Source organism: Petaurus breviceps, unplaced genomic scaffold (genome assembly GCF_028583685.1).
Source record: "Petaurus breviceps papuanus isolate PSGF00001 unplaced genomic scaffold, PetGlider_PUasm1.0 76, whole genome shotgun sequence".
NCBI classification, from domain to species: Eukaryota; Metazoa; Chordata; class Mammalia; order Diprotodontia; family Petauridae; genus Petaurus; species Petaurus breviceps.
In genome coordinates, this window is record NW_027186473.1 from 56,287,474 (window position 1) to 56,314,130 (window position 26,657).

General features: G+C 41.4%; 2 protein-coding genes and 1 pseudogene across 17 annotated transcripts in view; 2 read left to right on the forward strand and 1 right to left on the reverse strand.

Annotated features, from left to right (window-relative positions):
- FHIP1A (FHF complex subunit HOOK interacting protein 1A) overlaps positions 1–26,657 on the forward strand; it is a 438,671-nt gene that overhangs the window by 367,856 nt on the left and 44,158 nt on the right. For all 16 annotated transcript variants that reach the window (XM_069105531.1, XM_069105522.1, XM_069105520.1 and 13 more), the window contains 2 exons: positions 10,515–10,682; positions 21,974–22,053. In XM_069105531.1, the coding sequence (XP_068961632.1) occupies positions 10,515–10,682; positions 21,974–22,053 (248 nt within the window). The remainder of the gene's footprint in view (positions 1–10,514; positions 10,683–21,973; positions 22,054–26,657) is intronic.
- On the forward strand, positions 17,300–21,261 carry LOC138174884 (large ribosomal subunit protein mL45 pseudogene; annotated as a pseudogene).
- The window catches only part of GATB (glutamyl-tRNA amidotransferase subunit B), a 153,958-nt gene continuing 151,129 nt past the window's right edge, over positions 23,829–26,657 (reverse strand). Inside the window, exon 12 of the mRNA XM_069105539.1 lies at positions 23,829–23,895. Coding sequence (XP_068961640.1) covers positions 23,878–23,895 — 18 coding nt within the window. The 3' untranslated portion in view covers positions 23,829–23,877. The remainder of the gene's footprint in view (positions 23,896–26,657) is intronic.

The window sequence follows — 26,657 nt, forward strand, 5'->3', positions numbered from 1 at the left end:
AAACCCCTCCCCCTCCCCCATCAGTGGTGCAGTGGTTTATCCTGCTATGGGGGTGACCCTGGGCTCTTACAGGCTTTGCCAGCTTTATCTCAGCCCTGATAGATCTTGCTATACCAGAAAGACTTAGAATATGGGCCCAGTGATTCCATGTGCCTGCCTATCCATCGGGGAATTAGCCCAGCTAAATAAGAGACTCATCACCAGAAAGTTGGCCTCCAGAAGATTTTCAACCATGATATATCATGAATGATGCAGAGATTATGATCTGTGTTGGGAGAAGGGAGTGCTCATGCCAATTAAATCATATCTTTCCAAGCATTTTAATTATTATTTGTCTAGTTCCTGGGGATCTAATCTATAGAGGAGGCCATGTGAGAGAAAAGGAAAGGACGGAAGTGACTGATCCTCAGGTACATGTCTGCCCATATTACCTCATTCAATAAACTCCAGTAGTTCTGTTTAGGATCTTAATGAGAACAACAACAGTAATAATAGCTAGTATTTGTGTAGCACTTTAAGGTTTGCAAAGTGCTTTATAAATTTTTTTTATTCATATTTATTCTCATTTTATCTTCCCAACAACCCTGGAAGGTGCTATTATTATGCCCATTTTACAGATGAGGAAGCTGAGACAGCAATTATGTGACTTGTCCAGGTTCACACAGCCAATAAGTGGTTGAGACAGGATTTGAACTCTGGGTCCAGCTCTCTGTCTGCTGTACTGCCTCATTGCCCACGTAGATTGTTTGGCATTTAAAACTCTTAACAAACTGGTCCCTTTCTGTCTTTTCATTCATCTCACACATAACTCCCCTTTACCAATTCTATAGTCAAACCCTACTGGCCTATATGCTGTTCTTCATGCTATAATGGATGTTTCATCTCCCCTCCATGCCTTTGCACTGGCCAGAAATGCCCTTACTCTTCACCTCTGCCTCCTGAAAACCCCTGGTTTTCTTCAGGATTAAGTTTATCTTCAACGTGAAGCTTTTCGTGGTTCTCTAGCTCCTAGTTCCGTTTTTGCCAGTCATCTTCTATTCACCTTGTACACCCACACACAGACCCAGCCCTATACCTGTTGTCTCTTCAATTAGAATGTAAGGTTCTTGAGGATTAGAACTGTTCCACTTTTGTCTGCATCATCAGGACTTTGCACAATGTCTGGCACATGATAGTGGGTGCATGTTGTTGGTTGACTGAGATAGAATGGACTTGGTGAGTGATGAACTAGAGGGGTGAGGGAGAGGGAAAAGCCATGGAAGATTCTTAAATTGTAAAGGTCATTGACTTTTTTTTTGGAGCAGGGAAGGCAGGGTAATTGGGGTTAAGTGACTTGCCGAAGGTTACATGGCTAGTATGTGTTGAGTGTTTGAGGCCAAACTTGAACTCAGATCCTCCTGACTCCAGGGCTGGTGTTCTATTCACTAGGTCATTGACTTCTAAGATGAATCAGGGTGCCCTCAGCAGAAATAGTTTACAGAAGTCTTGAGTTTAGGGGAAAGACAATGTATTTTGTTTGGCACTTGCTACATTGGAAATACCCAGAGGATATCCAGGTGGAGATGTAGGGTGTTTAGAAGAAAAGTTAAGGTTGGATGCAGACATTTGGGTATCATCTTTATAGAGATGACAAGTCAACCTATAAGCGCTGATGAGTTCCTCAATAAAGACACTGTAAATAGAGAGAGGAGAGGATATGGGGCAATGGAAAATTCTAGACTAAGAATCAGAAGACCTCAGTTTGAAGACTGGATTGGCCTCATTATTGGGCAACAAACATCACTTTGTCCCTGCAGCTTCCTCATCTGTGAAATGAAGGGATCGGACCCTTCCAGATCTAAATATATGATTCTCTTTGAACCTGGCATTTAGGTAGCACTTTGTCATTTACTGAGTACTGTCCTCACACCCGCCCTGTTCAGGACATGGCACAAGGATTGCTCTTTCCTTCTTACTTAGCTGGCAGCCGAGGCTTGGGGAGATAAAGTTAGTTCTCAAGGGCACATTCAAATGAGAGAGAAATAGGATTGGAACCTTGTAGTCTCCTACCCCTTGTCTAAGGATTTTCTCATCAATTAGACTAACAGTGGATTCTTTTTTAAATATAACTTCAAACAAGACCATTATTCAAAATAATGAATTTTCCAATACATATTTCCTTCTTGTAAACATTAGCCCAAGATCCAGCTCTGATGATGGTAAAGTTGAATACTCTTTCTGGTGTCTGTGTTGGGAGAAGCAGTATGATACTGCTTCTCCAGGCAGGGCAAGACAACAAACTTTTATTAAGTACTTATATGCTAGGCATTGTCCTAAATGGTAGAGGTACAAACAAAAATAAAGACATTGCCTACCATCAAGAAGCTTAAAATCTAGTGGAAGACAACATACAACATGGCGGGAGGCAGAGAAGGAGGAAGGTACCATTGGAACATGGTGTCAGAGTTCAGAATGTCTATAGCAGAGTCTGGAGAGAATGAAGCTCTCTCTGAAGACCTGCACCCATTGCCACAATGGGAGCCTCCAGGAGGAACTCTTCAGTGGCAGCAGAAGCCTGGTGACAAACACAGGGAATTTAGAAGCAACATAAAGAGCATTGGCTCTGGAGTGAGTAGACCTGCGTTCCAGTCCCACCTCTGATGTTCACTACTTGTGTGTTCTTGGGCAAATCATTTGCCTTTCCTTGGTCTTTACATTCTCATCTTTACAGTGATGGTTGTGGAGGGGTGGACTATATGGCCTCTGAGTTCCTTTCCAGCTTTAAATCAACAGTCAGTGAATTTTATTTATTCTTGAATGTTGGGTATTGAGGAGGAGATGGGTCAGGGGAGAGGAGAAAGTTTGAGTTGGATGCTGGTGCTCTGGAATAAAAGCCTTCTAAGGGTTATGAAAACATGGGGAGGGAGGATAAGGAAGGAAAAAGGAACTCGATTTTCCTGGTTTGGGTATTAGTTTAGAGGTGAGTGTGACCTCAATTTATAAAGAGAGTCTGCAACATGAAGGCTGCTTGCAGCTAACATTCAGCTTAATGGAATTGGGGTTTTAATATTTATAGCACGTTATGTAAATGCTGCCCCTCCAAGTGCTTTCTTAAATCCTCTTAGCTTATAAATGACAGCTTTGATTTTTTTAAAGAAATAAAATCTTTTCATTTATCCAGTCTAAAAGCAGTAAACAATAGTTGGTTAATGCCCTCCTTTCATGTCAGCCCCCATAGGCTGAATCCTATATTTTAAAGAGTTTATCACTGACTGTGCTTTTGATCTTATTAAGGTCATGTGTAACTTAAAAGGGAGGGGGAAGAGAAAGGCTGACTTTGCATTATGGTGCCAAGGCAACTTCTGGAATCGTGCCTGGCCTGTCAGCCCAGCAGTGCACAATGGCAAAGTTAAAAATATAAGATTACAGAAGCAACATGGACGGACCATTTAGACCTGATTAGTATTGTTTTGCTCAGAGATCAAGAAGGTCAGAAAATTAGGAGATGCTTTCTGGGATCTGGGTGCTTAAAGCACCCTGAGGTTGCAGTAGTAAAATAGAACAAAGTAAATTGAACTCAGGTAAGACAATTGAAAATTTTCAGTGTGATCATTTACACCTGGGAAATTGGCAAACCCTACAAGTGATTTATTGTTTTGCTGATTTTCTAGATTTAAAGTGATGGAGAATATGTTGATAATCCAGATTAAACTTTTTTTCCTCTCATATTTTATTTTTTTCTCAAATACGTATAAGATTTTTTAGCATTATTTAAAAAAAAATTTTGAGTTCCAAATTCTCTCTCTCCCTCTGTCCCCTTCCTCCTTGAAGGCAAGCAATTTGATATAGATCATACATGTGTAGTCATACAAAACACATTTCCGCATTAGATGTCTTGAAAAAGAAAACACAGATTGAAAAAGTAAAACAAGAAAAATAAAGTAAAAAATATATATCCTTTGATCTGCATTCAGACTCCATCAGTTCTTTCTTTGCAGATCAATAACATTTTTACCATGAGAGCTAAGTTACTCATAGCTTTTGTTTTTCATTCATTTCTCAGTTATGTCTGACTCTTCAAGGCCCCATTTGGGGAAGACTTTGGCAAAGATACTGGAGTGGTTTGCCATTTCCTTCTTTAGTTCATTTTACAGATGAGGAAACTGAGGCAAACAGGGTGAAGTGACTTGCCCAGGGTCACACAGCTAGTAAGTGTCTGACGCCAGATTTGAACTCAGGAAGATGAGTCTCCAACTCCAGGACCAGCACTCTATCCACGGCACCACTTAGCTGCCCATTCACAGTTGATCATATAATATTGGTGTTACAGTGTGCCACATTCTACTGGTTCTACTCACTTCACCATATTCAACTTGGAAGTATGTTACTAATACCTTTTTTTTTGAGAGTTGGTTATTAAATATTTACCAGCTCATCTCTGGTTGAAAGATATGTAAAACCATCCCTTTCTTTCCTTCTTTGTGGGTGAGAGGAGTCTCTTCTACACTCCCCTGTCACAGCTGTATCCATAAGGTATTTTATTATTTCAATTTACATAAGCTATCCCCATTGCCTAGTGCCTTTATATGTGCAGAGGAGGGAGGGACACCAGTCCTGACACAAACTAATAAAGTAGCTACCTGTATGGGAGATGTTCAGATGGGGGAATGGATACCAGCAGAATAGAAAAGGATAGGGTAGTAGTAACTCATTTTTGGAACAGTCCATAAGATCAGATCTCTTTTTAAAAAGTTGTATAATTTTAAAAACTTGTATAATTTTACTTTGTCACTCTTCCCAATAGAAGCCTTTCCTTGTAAGGGAGAAATCTAGTTAAGCAAACAGACCAATCCATTGGCCATGCCTGACAGGTATGCCTCAGTGATACCTGCTAAGTTCTGCCAAGTGAAGGGAGGCTCACTGCTGTCCCTCTGAAGCTGGCTTGTAATGAATGTAAACAGGTCTATTCTTTATCTGACCTTAATATTTGTGGCTTACCTTGTTTAAACACAACATTAATCAGGTGAAGATACTGACCTGGTTAAGACAGTACCTTATACTCATGTCAGAAGCAGAGCCAAATTCAAAAGTTTGGGGCCACTCATGCCGTGCTTGGTCCAAAAAGTGTGGCACCATGGCCCAATAGCCTCTCTTTTCTAATTACATCCTTCACTTGACATATTGGAAAGGGCATTAGATTTGTATATACTCAGAAGACCTGGATGTGAGCCCTGGTTCTGTCACCAATTTCTTAGTCATATGACTGAGCAACTCACAACCATTTCAAGACTCAGTTTCTTCCTCTGTAAAATGGTGATAATAAAAGCACTTTCCACTTCACAGGCTTTGTGAACTGGAAAGCCACTAGATAAAATGGGACATAGTATTCATATGGGAATGGTTTGTCTAGGTGAAAATCCTCCAGGTAGCTAGGGTGTGAAGTGTTTCTCTGAATTCAAATCCTGTCTTGGATACTTACTAACTGCATGATCCTGGGCAATTCACTTAACCTCTCTGTTCCTCAGATTCCTCATCTGCAAAATGGGCATAATTGCTCCTACCTCACCACAAATGAGATAGCACATAAAGCTTTCTGTAGACTTTAAAGCCCAAATAAATTCTAGCTGTCCTTGTTATCATGTGCTTTTGGACTGACCCCCATCAGCATCAGTTACTTGTTTTTTGCACAGATAATGAAAACAGATTTTAATATTTGCCTAAGCAAAATGTAATTAGGGATGTAATTCTACTGCTTAAGAAAAAAAAGAAGAGAATTATAGAAAGCATTACAAAGCCAAATGTCAATCATTAGCTGTTCTTGAATTTTCTGCACAAATGCTTTTCTTCTCTATGCTTAAAAGTTGACTGTTCTAAAACTTCATTAATTTAGATGGTTCTGGGGTGAGAAGGGACAGATTGAATGGATGAAAAATATGAATTGTTAAGCATTTCTAAAGAAAACCAATTTTATTATTTTCTAGTGAGTACATAAGCCCTAAATCTCAAGCAGCCTTTCACACTGTTGACCACTCCCTTTATATTTCCACCCTTGTTTTTTGTTATGCTCTGCCTTCCTTTCCTCCATCAATTCTGATCTCTACTTCTTTGCTTCCTTCCCTACTTGTCCTTTTTCCTCCCATACCCTAAATATGGACCAAATTAAGACACTATCTTCAAAACTCTTTGTCTCTCTCCACTTACTCCCTTGGTGATCTCATGTATTCCCCATGTTTCAGTGATTACTGCCATGCTAATGATGCCCCAGTCTGTAAATCCAACCCCAGCCACTCCCTTGAGGGTCAGTCCTGCATCAGATCACCTGTTGCATGTTTCTCTTTGGACACTCTTCTTTGCAACTCAAAGTCAAGGCTCTCCAAAACTGAATTTACCCTCTTTCCCCCCAAACCTATACTTCTCTAGTCTTCTGGTTAGCTCTAGGATCCTCCAAGGATAAGATATCCTCAGGGTAGGAAATTGAGTCCTTTTTGATGTTCTGCCTGTTCTCATTTCTGAGTGGCCAAGTCCAGTTGGTTCTATTTCTGCAGCATCTTTCATGTTGAGCCCACTTTTCACTCCTATTAGCACTAGGCTTCTTCAGGCAGGTGTGGTCTCCTAACTGGTCTCCCCACCTCGAGTCTATACTTTCTAGTCTATACTTCACTCTGTTGCTTCTCTTTTATACACATTTGGTCCTTCTCACATTCCTTGCTCAAAACACTTGTGGCAACCTATGCCCTCCCTCCTAAGCAAAATTCACATTACTTGGCTTGGCATTGGAGATCCTGCATTATCTGTGATCACCTTTTTTTTATGCTTTTTTTTTTTTTGGAGGAGGGAAGGTAGGGCAATTGGGGTTGAGTGATTTGCCCAAGGTCACACAGCTAGCATATGTGTGTGTGTGTGTGTGTGTGTGTGTGTGTGTGTGTGTGTTTTTAAGTGTCTGAGACCAGATTTGAACTCAGGTCCTCCTGACTCCAGGGCCGGTGCTCTATTCACTGTGCCACCTAGCCGCCCCCCTGTGGTCACCTTTTGAGCTCTATATCTGACTACTCTTTTTTGTGTCCTTTCTCTTCTGGGAGCTGAGTGGTACAGTGCATGGAGCTCTGGACTTGGAGTCAGGAAGATCTGAATTCAAATCCAGCCTTAGACACATTCTAGCTTTGTGGTCCTGGACAGGGCATTTAACCTTTTAGCCACAGTTTTTTCACCTATAAAATGTAAATAGAATAATATACATCAGTCCCTTTCCAAAGCTTGAATGTCATATGAATGTTGGCTCTTATTGTAGCCAAAGTGGACTATTCCCAGCTCCTCTCTCCATCCCATTTTGCCCTTTCCTGCTTCCCACTTTTCTGTACACCCTCTCAAATGCCTAGAATGGATTCCCATGATATATCTGCTTGTTGAAATGAATTCTCTCCCCTCACCCCCTTTTATGGCCCAGATCAGCTGCCATTTCCTTTGTGAAGAAGCCCCAATTCTGCCAGCCATAGGGCTATGATATCTCTGTCTTCAAACTGTTCATTCCCTTGGTGGGGCTTTATTTATCCTTTGAGTATATAATCTTCAAGCTTGTATTATTGGTACTTAGCATGGTATCTTGTTCCCACCTATTTCCTAAGTTCTGGAAGAAGTTATGGGGACGGTGGGCAGAAGACTTGTTTCCCCAATACACCCTACACAGGGTCTTGTGCATTTTGTTATTAAGTTTGTACTTTCATCCACATGAAAGACTCCTTGTATACAAACTAACTACTAAAGCAGGCCAGCCTGGGCCACTTGCCTGGACTTTGTAGTCTTAGAGTTCCCTCAAGCACTCAGCAGTTCAGTCACTCTCCCATGGTCACATAGCCACCATGTGACTGGCTGAACTGGAACTCAGGGATTCCTAATGCCAAGACTGGCCTTTTAGTCTCTACTCCACACTCTGCCTTGCACAGAGTGTATAGACTTAATAAAAACACCTGCTGAATTCACAGTAGTGATCCATGTTGCCAAGTATAGCTTACGTGACATTTGTAGGTGTAATGTTAATGGGATATAAGATCTTCTCCATCCATTAATGGGCCTCAGGCCCCATTAAGGGAGGCTTTCTTGTAGGAAAGTTTTCACACCTTTTGCTAATTTCTAATTAGTCACTGAGTCATAAGGGTTGTGATGCCTTCTGGCTCTGAGAAGTGTATATAAATACTCTGAGTTGGTAGTTTGCTTTGGGGGCTTGCTTATGAGAAGGACCTTGTGATTCCCTGGGCAAGATTCTGAGTGGCCTTATGTTCAGAGTTCCCCAGTGGCTCAGATGTAAAGGCTCTCTTGATCCAGGGATGTATATAAAGTGTATAGTTGATTCAGGCAGTCAGCCTGTCTGTTGGTCTTTATTTCTCTGCTTGTATTTTCTCTGAAGTTCAGGGTAATGACTTTTCCCCTGAACTAGTGAATGTAATTTTAAAAAGATTGTTGACCCCTTAAACAGCCATCTTTCCTAGTAAAGCAGGTCTAAGAACCTGTGCCAGCAGCCATCCTGGGTATGCCAGTGTGGTTACTGATACATTAGGCCATGTTCTTTAAGAAAGAGCCAAGAATGGTTTGTGTTGTAAATAGCAGAGACAGATTTTGAACCCAAGCCCTCCAATTACAAATCCATTTCCCTCTTTCCTCCTCTCCTTCCCTTGCTCCCTCTCCTTCTTCTCCCCCCCTCTCTCCCTCTCACTCCTAGCATTGTATGCAAATATTGTTTAAAAGATTTTTCCTCTTTTGTGGTTAAGAAATTACTACCAGTTATTTGGCTTATTAATTGCTTAATAAATTACTTCCTCTTTCCTTCATTCCTACATTGAATGATAGAATCTCAGATTCTGAATTAATGGAGTCTGAATAGCTGTACAGCTGTGCCCTGATCTTAAAAAAAAATAATATTTTAACACTTCATCTGTCTTGGAACTGCCCTATACAGCATACAGTCAAGTACTCGGTTTTTGAGCAAAGTAAGGATCGCAGATCCCATGTAATAAAGGTTATTCATTTTAGTCATAAGAGAGCCCCATGAACCCTCACTGAAAGCCTCAATCTATATGAAGGGCAGTTTGGCTGGGTGTGGAGAGAGATGTTCCAATTCGGACCCATTATGGTTGTGTAACTCTGAGCAGTCACCTATGGAACCCTAAGACTATCAGTAGTTAAGTGTTACCCTGCTTTTGGTAGAGGGAGTTTCCTATCCCTAAAATATCATGGTTCTGGTCTCCTTTCAAATAAAATCTGTAATATGTACATTTATGTGCACATGGACATACACATGTACAGTGTTTATATATGCACAAAACATATACTATATACACAATGTATATACACACGGATACATGTACATCATATACCCACATATTTATATAGACATATAAACACATTTAGTGGTACATGCAGAATGTGTGCATTTCTAGGTATGTATATATAATATGTTTGTTTTGCACACAACTTTTCTGAACCACATTTTAACTCCTGGAGCATTTAATTGTGTGTATCACTCATTTGACACTTTCCATATGCTTTCCTTAATTGTTTTTATGTGTATGTTTTCCTTCTTTCTTCATTTAGTTTGTAAATTCCTTCAGGGCTGAGACTGATTTATTAATAAAACCTCTGATTTAAAAAAATAGTGGCAAAGAACTCTGGGTGTGGAGTCGGGAGGTGAGGGTTTGAATCCAGGCTTTGTCTCTTTTTCCCTGTGTGATGTGGGGCAAATGATTTATGTCTCTAGACCTTGGGTCTTCTCATTTATATCATGAAAGGCTGATGGAGTCTGAAGTTTCTTCTATTTCTAAATCTTTGAATTTATGGCAAATCGGAGCTTTTGTAAAGACTTATGATAATAATAATCATAATTTATTATCAATATTAATAATAATTTATTATCATAATAATTATTATAATATGTTATTATCATAATAATAACAGCAGCGATAATAGCAGTTCTGTAGTGCTTACTATGTGCCAGGAACTGTGCTAAGCACTTTAAAAATATCATATTTGAAAATATCCCCATTTTACAGATGAGAGAACTAAAGCAGAATGACTTGCCCAAAGTCACACAATCATGAAATATTGCAGAGGCTTAACACATGTTTGTTGAGTAGTACTTCAAGGTACTTCTCCGTTATATACTTCTTGGGACCCTTTCTTTTATTCCTTTTTTTTTTTTTTTTTTTTTTTTTACAGAAAGGTGATTAGAGGTGAGTGGGTAGGAGGAACATTGTCACTGAAAACCTTATAATGCTTTAATAAAAGCTGAAAACGCTTAAGGTTGTGGAACCACTCAAATAACTTTCTCAAAGTCTTTCTCTTTCTTTTGCTGTACTAAACTGCTGTAGGCAGCAGAAGGTACACAGACTGTGGCTGGGTCAAAGGCTTCCAAAGTAACCAGGTGTCCTCTTCTCAGAATGGCCCTGCTCCTGCCCACCTGGGAGCTGTGCACGGGTCTCCTTTTCCATCGTCCTGGGATTGCTGCTTGACTGGGGGACTTGTACTCACTCTGTCTGTGGCCACAGGTGACCGTGGAGGAGGTGATGACCACAACAGCATACCTGGATCTCTTCCTGCGCAGCATCTCGGAGCCAGCTCTCCTTGAGATCTTCCTTCGTTTTATCCTCCTGCACCAACATGAAAACGTCCACATCCTCGACACACTGACGAGTCGCATCAACACCCCTTTTAGGGTAAGTGAAGGCCAGAGAGAACACAGTCCATCCCTTATAACAGATTGTTCTGAGAGTCCGTTATCATCCGGAGTGAATTGAGAATGGTTCTTTTCTTTCTTCCTCTTTATTCACTGTATCATTCAGCATTCAATAGAGCTGAGAATTTAAGGGAACTGAAGAGATCATGTAGTCCTAATATCTCATGTTATAGAGTTCTAGAGAAATGAAATGACTGATCCAAAGTCACACTGATGGTAAATAAGCAGAATCAGGCTTCCAACCCAGGCCCTTCTAACTACAAATCTCTCTTTCTTTCCCCCTCTCCCTCTTTCCCTCTCTCCATTTCTCTCTATCTCTCTCCCCCCCACCCTCTCTCTCTTCCTTTCCAACTTTCACTCTTTCTCTCCTTTCCCTTCCCTCCCTTCCCCTCCCCTCCCTACTTTCATGTATACCTGTGGCAATAACACTAAAAAGAAGGCTAAAATAAGAACCACAGCACTTGCACCCACTTCTTAACTCTGTGCCTTTCTCCTTGTGTAGCCTTGAACAGGCCTTCTTTTGTCCTCAGTTTCTTCATTTGTAAAATGAATAGATTGTGCTAGACCTCTGAGATTTAGTCTGGTTTAAATCTATGAACCTTCTCATATCTGTGGAAAGATGAAATTGATGATGTACTTTGCTACCAGGAGTCATTTTGGCAGGGAAATGGTACTCACTGCCTTTCACAAGGACTTTTTCTAAATCTGTTTTAGCTGGCACTTTGTCCTTTGAAATGAGCATAATGATAATGTTCTTCTGAGGAGGTAAGATGCAGAACATATGGCCTGAAGCATAAGTCTAAAGCAAAGCTTCTTAACCTAGGGTCCATTGTGGGTTTTTTTTTATTTTGATAACGGAACTTTATTATAATTGGTTTCCTTTGTCATCCTAAGTATTTTATTTTATATATTTAAAAACCTTTTTCTTGAGAAGGGATCAAGACTACCAGAGGGGAGCCATGTCACACAAAAGGATTAAGAACCTCTGGTCTACAGCAAGGGATCAAGGGGGTATCAGGTCTATGAGATCATCAGTTTAGAGTGATCTAATTTTACAGCTGGGGAAACTGAGACCTAGAGAGAAGGGTTAAGTGGCAGACTAGGATTTGAACCCAGACCTTGCACTCCAAAATCAAAACATTTTCCATTGAACCTGGATTACTAAGTGGTAGAGGCAGCATGGTATATCGGGTTCAGATCTCTCCTCCAACACTAGCCTTGTAATCCTAGATTGGTTGCTTAATTTCTTTGTACCTTAAGCATTTCTCTAAGATTCACCTACCAAGTTATAGGTGGATAGTAGTCTGAATTGGTAGTCAGGGTTTAACTTATTTGGTGCCTTTTATGGGCCTGGTACAATATTAAGTCCCTGGGACTACAAAGACCAAAATGCAAAAGTCCCTGACCTCTAGAACCTTACATTCTACTGGTAGTGGTAATGGTAGGAGCAGGTACACAAATAAACAAATCAATAAAAAGAAAATAGTGTTCCATATTCAGTATTAAGGACCATGTTACTGTACACGAGGGCTTTTCACATGGGCACCTGGGCAGGTAACCACTTCACAGCTTAGAGCTCTGATCAGCTTCAGAAATCCCCTGATGGCCTTTGTGCCTAAGAAGCACAGATGCTACTTCTGCTGAATCAGCTCCTGTTCCAGGGGCAGAGGAAATGGGTCCCTCCCCAAGCAGCTTGGGATCTTTGCCAGAGCTGTTCTATGACACCAGCTCCATCTAGGCCAAACCTGCTTCTCTCTCACTGGCTTCTCTGGTGCAAAAGTCCCCATTGTCTCTGCTGAAAAGGTTTCCAAACAATCAGCAGAATTAAATTTGTGGTAGCGTTGCTGCTAGTTGTGGCAAAATAAACCTCTGTTCCTCTCGGTGTGACTCAGGGCTTTTCTTTGGCAGGGATTCCAAGCTCTATTAGAATGTGAAAATGTGTGAATGTTTTAGAGGAGATAGAATTGAACAATGCCTTGAAAGATGGATGCTATTTGTATAGGTGGCAGTCACAGTGAGGGGCACAGCATGGACAAAGGTGTGGAGGAAGGAATGACAGTGACTCCTGTGGGAGACTGTGAAAGGACTGGCCTAAGCAAATGAATGAATGACAGGGATGGGGGTGAGGTGGAGCACAGCTGATGATATCTTATAGGATGTGATGAAATGCCCAGTTTGAGAAGGTTAATCTGGCTCTATAATTTAACTTGCTCTGTGATTTTGGTTTGAGTCTTTCATCTCATTATGCTAATGTGTTATTTTTTTTTAAAGCAATGCCATCTCATAGGTGTTTAGTGGAGTATAGGGGGTACAGCAGATAGATCTCTGGGCTTGCAGTTAGGAAAATCTGAGTTCAAATCCAGCCTCAGACTAGCTGTGTGACTATGGGTAAGTCACTTGACCGTATTTGCCTCAGTTTTCTCATCTGTAAAATGAGCTGGAGGAGGAGATGGCAAATCACTCCAGTATCATTGCCAAGAAAACTTTAAGTGGGGTCAGGAAAAGTTGAACACCATTAAAATAGCTGAATAAGAGGTTTTAGCCCAATATATGAAAGGAACAGCATTAAGTTGTAATGTAACAGAAGAAATGACCAGAGAGCTCTGTGGTCATGCTATCCCTTAGTTCAGAGAAGGTCTGCGGATGGTGGACTGCCCTTTGCCTTTCATCCTTCTGACTGCACCAAAGTCTTGTGGGTTATCTTGAGTTGTTTGATATCTCTGTGACTACTGTTCTATAGATTTGGGATCAAGTTGATACATTTTCTTTGTCAGGAGATTTTCATATTTAACCTTGCTTTGAATTAGATTTACTGAAAGATGTAAGATAAGATTACTCTGAGTCCCTCAGTAGACATGTAGTGTACTTTGATAAAATGAAACTAATAAAAACTAGCTTAGTTCACCATGTATTTATTGAGTCCCAATATGTGTGGGGTACTGTGCTGAGGTACACTGAGAGATGGAAAAGAAGGCTTAGACTCTGTGTGGTTGAGGAGACAAAATATTCCCATATGAAGCAGCTGGGGAATAATGATGATGCTAATTGCTAACATTGATGTGGCCCTTTTAAGCTTCATATTTTAGATTGGCTAAAGGTGGATGGAACCTTACCGGTCATGTAGTTCAACACTCATTTTACTGATGAAGAAATGGGTTAAGTGACTTTGGCAGGCTGTTAGAGACTCTACCGATGTTTAGGCATGTTTCTCTTGAGTGTGGAAGCCCTATAGTATTCCAGGGCTCAATGTAATTTGCTAACAGAAACATCTGGTGAACCTTAGCATCCATAGAGAATCTTCCTTATTTTTAATTTGATTCTCACGACCACATGTCAAATGAGGATTGAGAGAATTCGGAATGTTTTAGCCTTGAGGAAGATCTGAATTCAAATCCAGCCTCAGACACTTACTGGCTGTGTGACCCCAGGCAAGTCACTTAACCTCTGTTTGCCTTTAACTGTGAAATGGAGATAATAATTGTACCTACCTCCCAAAGTGACTGGGAGATAATAATTGTACCTACCTCCCAAAGTGACTGGGAGAATCAAATGAGATAATTCAAAGTACTTAGCACGCCCCGTAAGTCTCATAATAGAAGCCTAGTAAACATTTATTCCTCCCTTTCCTTTCTCTGGAGAATAGAAGACACAGAGGAACCCGGTATCTATCTTGAAGTACTTGAAAGGCTATGATGCTGAAGAGGGTAGGCATTCAAAGAGGCAACTTTTCACTTACTATAATGCAAAACTTCCTAACAATTAGAACTAGCCTAGGGGGAGGTGTGATGTTAATGGGGTTTAAGATCTTCCCCACCTATTAATAGTCCTCAAGTGAAGCCCATTAAGGGAAGCTTGCTTAGGGAAGGTTTGCTTGTATGAAGGCTTTCATACCTTTTGCTAATTTCTAATTAGGCTCTGAGTCACCAAGGTTGTGATGCTTTCTGGCTCTAAGTTGGTCTTTTTCATTGGGGGCTCGCTTATGAGAAGAATCTTGAGGGACCTAATGTTCAGAGCTCCCTGACTGCTCAGATGTAAAGGCTCTCTTGATCCAGGGATGTGTGTAAAGGGTATAGCAATATTGCTTTGACTCAGTCAGAGCCCTGTCTGTTGATCTTATTTCTCCATATTTTCTCTGAAGATCAGGGTGCTAACTTTTCCCCTAAACTAGTGAATGTAATTAAAAAAGATTGTTGACCCCTTAAACAGCTATCTTTCCTAGCAAAGCAGATCTAAGAACCTGGGCTTGTAGCCATCAGGGGTATGCTAGTGTGGTTGCTGCTACAGGAGGTTATACATTCTCCTTCTCTGGAAGTCTTCAAGCAAGGACTTGATAACTGTTTGCTGGATATGTTGTAGTGGGGATTCCTTTAGTTGGGCATGAGTTAGACTAAATCAGGTATCAGCAAACAGTGGCCCCCTGGATCTGGCCTGCCTGCTTTACTAGAGCTTGTGAGCTAAGAGTAATTTTTACATTGTAAAATAAAGTTTTATTGTATTTAGGAATAAAAAACTATTCTTAGCTCACGGGCAGTATCAAAAGAGCCATAGTTTGCCATCTCCTGTACTAGATGGTCACTGAGGTCTCTTCCAACCCAGAAAATCTGATTCCGTGCAATGGATATTATCATCTTTCTCTGCCAGATGAAGAAGCTGATCCTTGGCTGAGTTATTGACCTCTGGTCACACAGAGGTGGAATTAGAAATCTGCTCTGCCCACTCCGTAATATGTGCTTTCCTAAATAATAGGTGATGAAGTTCCAGAATGGTAGAGATAGCAGGGAGAGATCGTTGTTGTTTAGAGAAGGTTCGATTTGAGCTGAACTTTGAAGGAAGGCTAGGACAGGATTTGTATGAACAGAGAAGGCTCCTTGTGAGTGATTTAGCATGAACAGATGTGTGGAGCCCTGCATGAGCATTCCACTTTTAGGAGACAGCTATGAGGCTGGCCTTAGGAAATGAGAGGTAGTGGGAGAAATATCTGCCAGTTGACAATGAATACAGTGGGAAGTCATTGAAGGCTATTGAGCTGGAGAGGAATGCTATGAAAGCAGGATGCAGGAATATTTGTCTAAGTGTCATTGTATGATATGGAATGGAGAGGGCAAATCCTAGAAGCAGGAACACTAATAGGGAGGTTCTTGCAGGACATTGGGTATAGGGTGATGGGAAATCCTCCCTAAGTTGGTAACCACAGGAGTGGAGAAGAAATGGTGACTATATAGACTGTTGGAAGGAAGAAGTCAAGTGACCTGATGACGTTGGATATAGTGGATCAGAGATTCCCAAGAAGTCAGGTGACTTCAGAGAAACTGGAGTAATTATGGTGTTACCAAAAGAAATGAGATAGTTGGGCTTGGGAAGCCAAATTGAGGCCTGAAGTGTGATTTGAGGTGATGGCAAGATGTTCAAGTAGAAATGGTGACTGGGCAGTGGACTGAAATTCAGATGAGAGGTCAAAATCAAAGGAATACAGTTTGGGGTCAGAGTCCATAGTTTCATGAAATAGAAAGGAAGAATTATCTAAAGGAGAGAGTGTGTGGAGGAGGACTGAGCCTTGTTGAATCCCTGAAGTTAGGTGGTAAGAGAAGAGAGTGGGTCCTAAGAAGGACACGCTTGACCTCTGTGAATTAGGAGAATATGAGGATAGTACAATGTCATAGCAAAGGAATGAATTGTAAGAAGTGAAGGGGAAGATTAGTAGTGCCACATTCCAAAGAGAAGTTGAGAAGGAGGAAGACCCCCCCACCAAAGAAAAAAGACCATTGGATTTAGGAAGAAGGAAATAACCAGGGCTCTTCAGAAGACTGGTTTCAGTGGAGCAGAGAATCTAGATTGTGAGGGGATAGGAAAGAAATGAGTGATAAGGTAGCAGGTAGCAATGACAGAAAGTCACAGGGTCACTTGTCAGATACGGTAATGAAATAGGAACAACAAACATTTAGTAAGTTACTGCTGTATACAGTACAGTAAACTAGGCCCTAAAGGAGAAACAGATATAAGATGTATTAATTACCTTCATGGAAGAGGTAGGACCTGAGTTGGGTTTTAAAGGAGAAGAAAGAATCCAAAAGGCAGAAATATTAGATACCTCTATTCCAGGCATGATGACAGCCAGGGTGGCATAACCAATATATAGAGTTGATGAATGGCAGGGCTAGATTGGCAAATGGCAAAGTAATCTAGTTTGATTGGAGAGTCTTATGAAATAACCTGGAAGGTGGAGCCAGATTGTAGAGTGCCTTGATGGACAGGATCAGGAGCATGGATCTAATTTGGTAGGCACTGAAGAGCCACTGAGGGTTTTTGAGCAAGATAGTGACCTGGCCAGACCAGGAAGAGAGACTGGAGATAGGGAGCCCAGTTGATGCAATAGGAATGGAATGAAGGAGAGGGTTGACTGGACTTAGCAACTTATTGGATTCAGTTCAATTTCACAGATATTTATTAAGTGCCCACAAAGGGCAGCTGAGCACTGGGCATACAAAGATATAGACACAATAGTCCTTGTTCTAAGGTTGTTCTGCTGGATGGAAGATGTGAATGAGAAGGAAGGTCCAGGGGTGAAACTCAACTTGTAAGCTTTGGTGACTGGGGAAAATGGTGGTATGAACAAGGAAAATAAGAAATTTAGGAGAATGGGCAGGTTTTTTAGATCAAGATGGTGTGTCCAGTTTGGGACATGGATGGAGAACGGGACTTGGAGCCATATTGGCTGTGTGACTTTGAGCAAGTTACTTAACTTCTCAATGCCCCAGGAAACTGGAAAACCTCAAGGGAAGGTGCTGACCTGCATTGGTAAAGGGAATTTCATCAGCTCTGTCCCAATGAATTCACAGGTCCAGTTTCAATCCCTATCCCTACTTTTGAGGTGCTGGTTAGGTAATCTGAGTTATCTTCCTCTTTATCTGAAAGAGCATGGGCAAAGGGAAAGCATGGGATGTAGCCCAAATGGGCTATAGACAGTGGTCCTTTTTAGCCCGGGAGGGGTGTGAAAAAGGCTGGAAAGGCAGCTTGGTGCCACACTGTGGAGGCCCCTATCCTGTGCCCATCACTAGTGCTGGATAGCCTTCCAACCATCTTTGATTCCTTACCTCCCTGGTTCCACAGAGTCAACCAGTTACCTGTCCCTTGGCAAGGTTCCAGTCGCGTGGCACGAGCGCGAGCCCGAGAATTCTCTATCACTAGCTAGGGAGAGAAGGTGGAAAGCGAGAGGAGAGACTGGCCACAAGCCCTGGAAAATTCCACTCTCCGGCTATGCCCCACACCCTCATCCCCTGCGCTCACTGGCTTGCTGTCTCGCTCCCCCACCCTCCCTATAGTCTCCCACCATCCCGGCAGTCTGGGCGCTCTCCCTGCCCCGGGCTTTGGGCTGGTGTTCTCGCCAGAGTTTAGAAGTCCCATTGTGTGCAGCCCAAGTGACCCAGCCCATCACTGTGATCCCAAGTGATACAAAACGGAGGAGTTTCAGGAACATGCTCTTGCAGCAGGGATTGTTATCCCCAAAGAACGTCTTGAGTGTCCCATTCATGTGGCCTGCACAGCTGGAATATTTGATGCTTCTGTGCCTCCTGAGGGCGAGGCTGGCCTCTCATCCCTCTCCAAGGCTGGCCTGCAGCAGAAGACCGAGAAGCTAAAGCAGGGTGTGGCCTCACAGTTGGCAATTCTGAAAGTGAGAGAATATGATGCTGATTTCCAAATCAAGACCTTCCCAGAAAAAGCTCAGCAGATCTTTGTTGAAGCTCATCAGTGCCTCAACACCTCAGACCATGACCAACTTCATGCCTTGGTAACTGAGTGCTGCTTCCCAGAAATGGTGTGGGACATCCAACTTAAGACAGTACATTGGAGCTTTGTGGAATCTCTGGAACCACCAAGGGTAGTTCATATTTGTTGTCACAGTATAGTGAGCGAGGGCAACATATGTGGCAAAGTCACTGTCCACATGCATACTCACCAGACCTTGGCTATCTATGACTGGTTTGGTCGATTGATGTATGGACAAGAAGATGTGCTCAAGAATGTGTTGGAGTATGTGGTTTTTGAGAGACACTTAACAAACCCCTATGGGGCTTGGAGAATGCATGGCAAAATTGTCCTTGCCTGGGCCCCTTCTAAGGAACCCATCCCCAAGACAGTGATGATCCCTGGCCCCAAACTCCAACCATGGGAAGAATATGAAGAGATGAATGTGGAAGTTGAAAAGCCTCAGCTAGTTCAGTGGCACAATTAGGGTGGGATGGGAAGGTCTGTTGATTTGATGTTGGAACATTTCACAGAGCATCTGAAACTAAGTCTTCCAAATATTTTGGCTTCTGGGAGCGAGAAGGAAGCCACCCTCAGCCACCTTTCAGTTCAAGAAAGAGGGGCAGTTTTTTTAAAATAAAACCTTGTCAGGGTTTAAAAAAAAATAAAAAAAATTTAAATTAAAAAATAGTCCTTTTGATGCCATCAAAGTATTTGTTGCATTTTACCCCTCCCTACCATTCCCACTGCTATGACCCTAGGGTCATTCATTGCCTGTTGTTGCCTGTAATATTGCCGTGTTCCCCCAGGTCTCCATGTCCCTGGTCTCTCCTTCCTATAGTGCATCCTATACAACGTTGCCAGGTTAAGCTTACGAATGTATATACCTCTCAGTTAAGATTCAGACTTCTCTATTTGGCCTTTCAAGCTTTACACATAATGTCTTCATTATAAAATACTCTATGAAGTACTAACGTGCTTGCTTATACCCTGCTTATAGTGAACTGACTGATTCCATATCTCTTGCTATTACAAACTTGGCGTTCCAGCGAAACTGAGCCACTTGGTGTTGTAAACAGATTGATATTACATCCTCCGCCTACCCTCCAACCCCTGCCATGCCCCTGCCTTGGCTGTCCCCCAAGGTTAGAATGCACACTTGAATCAGCTGTATCTCTTGGCATCCCCATCTCTCTTTAAAGCTCAGCTCAGGTGCCATCTCTGACACAAGGTCTTTCTGGCCATTTCTCCTCTTATTTGCCTTCTCTCTGGGCCTCCTGGGCACCCCCATTCAGCTTGTGGAATACAACAATACATTAATTAGTTTACTTCATAGCTACACTACATACTGAGTAGGCAGGCTGCCAATAAGATTCAATCTTCAGAGTTCTTTTTCAGCATGTTTTGAATATTTCCCTTTAAAATTCTGTAAAGACTGTAAAAAATGGCCCTTAAAAGAGAATATAATTATGGGGTCCCATGGGTTAGGTCAGTATAGTGCAGTGTATAGTTAGCCCACCTCTGACACATGTTGATCGTGAGACCTGGGCAAGTCATTTAACCCTTCAGTGGTCTGAGCAGCTCTTGAAGACTCCAAGTTGCAGAAAAGATGCCTGTGTTCATTAAGGAGCTGCCTCTACAAAAAAATCACAGTCCTTATATCTCTCCCTAATTGTGGAATCATACTTGTTCTTGATCTGAATTTTTTGAAATCTACTTTCTTATAGCTAATAGCAGTGTTTAGGATAGATCAAAGAAAGGAAGAGAGTAGAGGTCCCGTCCCTGGCTCCAGCCCAAGCTGCAGTATTGGTCTCCATGGCAAGCCCTGCTCCCAGGCTTCTTCCAGCCTGCTAGGCCCTGGTTTCTTGGCCCATGTCTCCACTGCCAGTCATCCACCTTCTTCCTAAACTGATTCATTCATTCCCAGAGATGGGCTGGTGGTTATCCTCTCCTGTCAAGAGTATTACTCTTTGTTGCCTCACAGATACTTCAGTATTTCAGGAACCATGATTTCTTTCATTTTTATGGGTACTCCCTCCACTGACCCATACCACAACCCTTCCATAACTTGTAGAAGATCTTTAAAAGATGCTGGAGGCAAAACATTTATCGCCCTGCAAGCCAACATCTCTGGACTTTAGCTAGATTGTTCCTCAGATGACCGGCATTCAGGACACTGATGTGCCTATCCTTGGCATCTTCCTAACTTAGAAGGACTCGCCAATGCTTGTGCACAGTTAGCATTGCCTTTAAGAATGCTGGGTTATGCTGTGATGACGTGGCCAAGTGGGACTTGAGTGTAGAACTTAACAGACAGCATAGATTCAATGCAGAGACTTATTCAAAGATCTGTTAAGTTACTACTCATTTGAGTACTTTGCTTCTTGGCCCATTCATTTTATTTTCCCTGAATTTAGGGATACTTGATTTAATTAGTAAATCATCTTTGAAAAACATATCATGGGGGCAGCTAGGTGGTGCAATGAATAGACCACCGGCCCTGGAGTCAGGAGGACCTGAGTTCAAATCCGGCCTCAGACACTTAACACAAAAACTAGCTGTTGCCCTCCAGAAAGCAAACAAATTTAAATTTAAATTAAAAAAAAGAAAAATATATCATGTATATAGGCACTGGGGTATAGAAATGCATTTTGCCATACCAGAAAGGTGGGGGAGGATATAAGAGAGAGCAGATTGGGGGAAGGGGACTTGGTATCTTGGGGTAGGACAGGAAAAAGACAGGGAGAAAATTTGTAAGTCAAAATCTTATGGAAATGAATGTTGAAAACTAAAAATAAATAAATAAAAGATTATTTAGAAACATATATCATGGTTATTACATAATAACAGTTGATATTTATATAGTGTTCTAAAGTTTGCCCAGTATTTTGTAGACATCATTTCATTTGAACCTCACAGCGACTTTCAGAGGTGGAGACTAGGGGGATTATGTATTGTGGACATGGAAGCTTAGAGAGGCTGTGGTCAGAGACTCGGGCTCTGAGATGTTAAGTGACTTGCCCATGGTCACCCAGCTAGTATGTGTCAAAGGTAGGAATTGTACCCAGACCTCCATGACGTCAAGGTCATTCCTGACATCTGTCATGCCATACCGTCTTCCTACCTAAATGTTGGCCCCACCTTATTCTGTTTTGGTGATTCAGGATAACATTACAGTCTTCATGTGAAGGAGGAGAATGTCAGGAATAAGCAGATTGTTCTAAATGGAAAAGTACCTATAGGTAAAGGCTGAACCTTTTTAAAGAGGTATCATCAGTCTTGTAACTCTCATACACCACTTGTAAGAAGGCTCCCCTGTGTAATCATGTAATTCTAGGCATCCTAATCAAATCCTACAGGGTATTTGCAGGCTGGTTGTGCATTTTCTCTGGCATTCTTGTGACTCAATGAGAAGTGCCCCACACGGGCTATTGTATATCGTAGATGTGAGCTATCCTTGTAGTCTTTGGGGAGGCAGAGCTGTCATTGAAGGATCAAGAATGAAATGTAGGTTTTATTGCTTTCCAGCTGTGTGTGGTGTCCTTGGCGCTCTTCAGAACCCTTATTGGCTTACATTGTGAAGATGTGATGTTGCAGCTGATTCTAAGGTAAGATCCTATTGTTTTTCTCTCTCTCTGTTTTTTTCTACCTACATGATGGTGACTTCTTTTGTTTTGTTCCTGTAAGACAAATACTGCCCTTGCTCTGGGGCAAAGATGGAAAAACAGCAACAACAAAAATCCTCAAGGTAAAAAAGAATCTAAAGAAAATTCCTTTAACTTTTTCTCTGTCATTTCTCAAAGTTAATTTAAGAGTTTCTCTATTTAAATTTAGGCCATATGGAGGCGGCATGGGAGTATGGGACAGGGGTTCGGATCCCAGATCTGGGCCTTCAGACAGATAACTCACTTTATCTCACCTGGCCTCAGTTTGCATATTTGGAAAATCATGACTGGCTGGTCCTTGAGGTCCCTTCCAGTTCCAGTGATCTTTTGCAATATGTTCAGAAGAAAATCTGCTGGTGAAAACTTGGAATAGGCGAATATTTAAAACACATATAAGTTTTCATCATTTTTTATCTTTTCCCCAAATCCTCTTTTCTCTAACTCACACAGTCACTGATCTTCTATAATATCACAATAGCTTCCTAATTGATTTCCAAACCTCACTCCTCTTTTATCTCTCTACCACCCAGGAGCCAAAATGGTTTTCCTTAGGTTGCAAGTATGATCATGTCTTTACCCTTAGGGCAGGGATTCCTTAAAGTCCATGAACATAAAATTTGTTTTGGTAACTGTATTCCATTATAATTGGTTTCTTTTGTAATCCTATGTATTTTATTCTATGCATTTAAAAAAATTATCCTGTAAAGGTTTCACCAGATTGCCCAAGGGGTCCATGACTCAAAAAAGGGTTAAGAAGCCCTGTCATCATGTCTAGTACCCCTTTTCTGTTTGGCATTTAAAGACTTTCACAATCTAATTCCAACCTACCTTCAGTTTTATTACATGTTAATCCCCTTCACACACTCTATTTCCAACTGCCCTTCTTGTTCACCTACTAGACTCCATCTCTCTCTATTTGCTTCCTTTCCACCCTCTGCTTCTTAGAAGCCCTTGTTGCCTTCTAATTTCTCCTTTACTTAAGATTAAAAAAATTAAACACTAAATAAAATGCATGTGATAAATTTAATTACATATAACTTTCCAAACTGTCCTGCTTATCTGTGTTTTCTTCTGGCCTGAATTCTGTTCTCTTTTCTGCATTTAAAAATAATACCTCAATGGCCCATTTTTTTCTTTTTTCTCTTTCTCTTTTTTCCCCTCTTTCCCTCCCTTCCTCCCTTCTCTCTCTCCTCACTCTCTCTATCTCTCCCTCCCTCTCTCCTTCCTTCCTTCCTTCCTTCCTTCCTTCCTTCCTTCCTTCATCCCTCCCTTCCTTCCCTTTCTTCCCTTTCTCTCTTCCTCCTCAGTTGGGCTTGGGGTAAATTAAGAAATAACTTGAAGAAAAGACAAGGCTCTTTTCTTTTTCTTTAAAAAAATTATTTATTTACTTTTAGTTTACAACATTCAGCTCCACAATCCCTTGAGTTCCAAATTTTCTCCCCCTCCCTCTCCTCCCATCTCCCCTCTCATGGCAGCATGCAATCCAATATAGGTTCTACATATACCTTCACATTAAACATTAGTCAAGTTGTAAAGAAAAATTATAACCCATGAAATGAGCAATTGGAAAGAAGAAACAAAACAAAGCAAAAAAGAGAGAGAGCAAGTACTTTGCTTCAATCTGCATTCAGACTGGAATTCTTTCTCTGGATGTGGTTAGCTCTTTCCATCATGAGTCTTTTGGAGTAGTCTTAAAGTGTTGCATTCTGAGGGGAGCCCAAGGACAAGGCTCTTTTCTTGGCTTAGGTACAGTGTGGATTCATTGTGTCATTTTTTATACCCCTCCTAGGGGAACAGGAATTATAGAATCACAGATTAAAAGATAGAAGAGATCTTTAAGGTCATTAGATCTAAGCCCTTCATTTTACAAATGAAAAACTGAGACACAGGGAAGCTGACTAGCCTCACAGCTAGTAAATTCCAGAGGTGAGATTTGAACCCAGATCTTCCTAATTCTGAAGTCTAGCACACTTTTCACTACAAATCAGGTGCTTTAAAGATACTAGAATAAAATACATTAAATTCCCTGAAGGCATGATAGGAGTTATCAAGGAGTGATGGGAGCTTTCTGTGTCACAGGGTTAGGTTTGGTCCATGTTGCCTGTGACTGGAAGGGATAGCTCCCTGGCTCTGGAGTGAACTTGGTGACCAAGATAAATGAGGGTATAGGTTTGTTTGCTAGGGGAGGAGGAACACCAGAGTTTGCAGCTGGCCTCACAGCTGGTGCACATTGTTACTTCTGTCTGAGGTGACAGGTAAAAGGATACAGATGATTCGGTGTTGGAATTGGTACCTGACTCATTCCTAGCCAAATGTGGAGTGGGTCCTTTGGTTTGGAAAGGAAGGAAGGAAAGAAAGAAAAGGGAAGGGAAAGAAAGAAAAATTGAATTTGGACTTAGAAGCCGTTGGTTCAAGTCCTCACTTATCTCTTTGCTACTTTTTCACAAATCAGTTTAGTTTGTGGTTAGAGCTTGTTGAGATAGTTAGCTGCCAGAGGACTATACTTGCTCAAGTATGGACTGACAGTGTCTAGTATGGGGATAAGTAGTGGGCAGTTTCTAGCTGCATTTCACAGATTGCAAGTGGTATTAACTTTATAATCTTGTTCATATGCTGTACAGGCATGTCTCAAGGTGGTCTATTGAGGAGAAATAGAACAAAGGGGTTTCTAGACAAATTTTAAAAAAAGTTAAAATGGTTCTCTTGAGAAATTTGTGTACTCCTAGGTATGATCTCATAATAAATGTTTTTCTTCCCTCTGGTCATCTGAATTTCACCTTCTCCAAATATCTATAAGTATACACACATGCACACAGACATGATGTATATGTATATGTGTAGACATATACTCTACACACGTCTATGCCTACATCACAGGGAAGATGTGTATTATGGGACAGATAACTGATGTACATCCAGAAGACCCATGGGGTTATTTGAGATCTGTTATACTTTGTGAATGGATCACCTGACCTGAACCCAGTGAAATTTAAAATTCCTCCATAACTCTTTTAAAACATAAAAATAAAAAAATCCAGAGGTTCTGTTTTTCCTCATCATCCACTAAAGATCTCTGATGCCTCATTATGTGGTAGAGGCAACACTTTGAACTCTCAAGGAAAACGCGATTTCTTTCCTTTCCCTAACTTTATACAAAATCAGGGCCGTTTTCACCTCAGTTGTGGAACTGAGTTTCATCATCTCATTGATTTTTGCTGCTGGGATTGGATGTCCCTGAAGATGTTGACATCTCATCTCTGTCAAGCACCTTCTATGTCAGCTTTGGATTGTTTATTCTTCTTTTTCTTGCCTTGGAGTTGTGTGTGTGTGTGTGTACGCGCACGTGTGTGTGTGAGTTTTAAGATGACCATTGTGTGATTGGTGTGCCTGATGGGTACTCGAGTTTCCGCTGAATCTGGTGCATCATTTTAATGAGTAAAGCCCACGAACGTGGGAGGAAAAGTGTGGGGCTGCATGGGAGCAGAGGGAGAGCTGCAGTTCGGAACTGCTAGCAGCACGACCTTGAGTTATCTGCTTGCTCTTATCCAATCAGACACTTCTTATCATAATAACTCACATTTAGTTGGTGCTTTAAGGTTTATTCCTAATAACAATGGCTAACATTGATATGATGCTTTGGAAGCCTCGTTCGACTCTGAAAAGAATCATAATTCCTAGCATTTACATAGTGCTCGAAGGCTTACAAGGTGCTTGAAATACGTTATCTCATTTTATCCTCACAGCGATCATGTGCCAGGATGATTATTTTGCAGATGGAGAAACTGAACCTTAGACAAGTTAAATAAGTTGTCTGTGGTCTCACAGCTTGTAAGGGTCCAAATTTAGGAGCAGAACCCAGGTCTCTCTTGACAACAAGTTACTGAAGTTCTTTCCACTCTCCCAGAATTAGAACTCAAGTTTCTCTTGACTCCAAATTCAGTGCCCTTTCCACTATACGACACTTCCTTCCCAATGCATTTTCCTCACAAAAACTCTGTGAAGTGAGGAATGTTATTATTCTCATTTTACAGATGAGGAAACTGAGGCTTAGAGAAATAAAATGCCTTGCCCATAGTCACGTGACTAGTGAGTATTAGCACTGAGCGAACCCAGGGCCTTTTGATGCCAAGTTCAGACAATGTTCTTTTTATACATTCTCTTTACTGTACAAGCAGACTATGGGGAGGTCAGTACTTAGCACAGTTCTTGGCACACAGTTGGTGCCTAATAAATGTTTATTGATTGATATAGCCATAGACCTAGGTCTGAGTCCTGAGAGTATGTGACCATTGACAAAGGTCACTTAAACTCCTCAGTGCCTTAGTTTCCTCACCCATAAAATGGGAACAATAGCAATGATTGCTCTATTTCAGTCATTGTGAAAAAGTACTCTGTATTTCTTAAACTAGGCAGCTAGGTGGTAGCAGTGGATAATGCACTGGACCTGGCGTGAGAAAGACCTGAAGACCGGAGTTCAAATCCACTCTCAGACACTTGCTAGGTATATGATCCTGGTCAAATCCCTTAACTTTGCCTTGGTTTCTTTA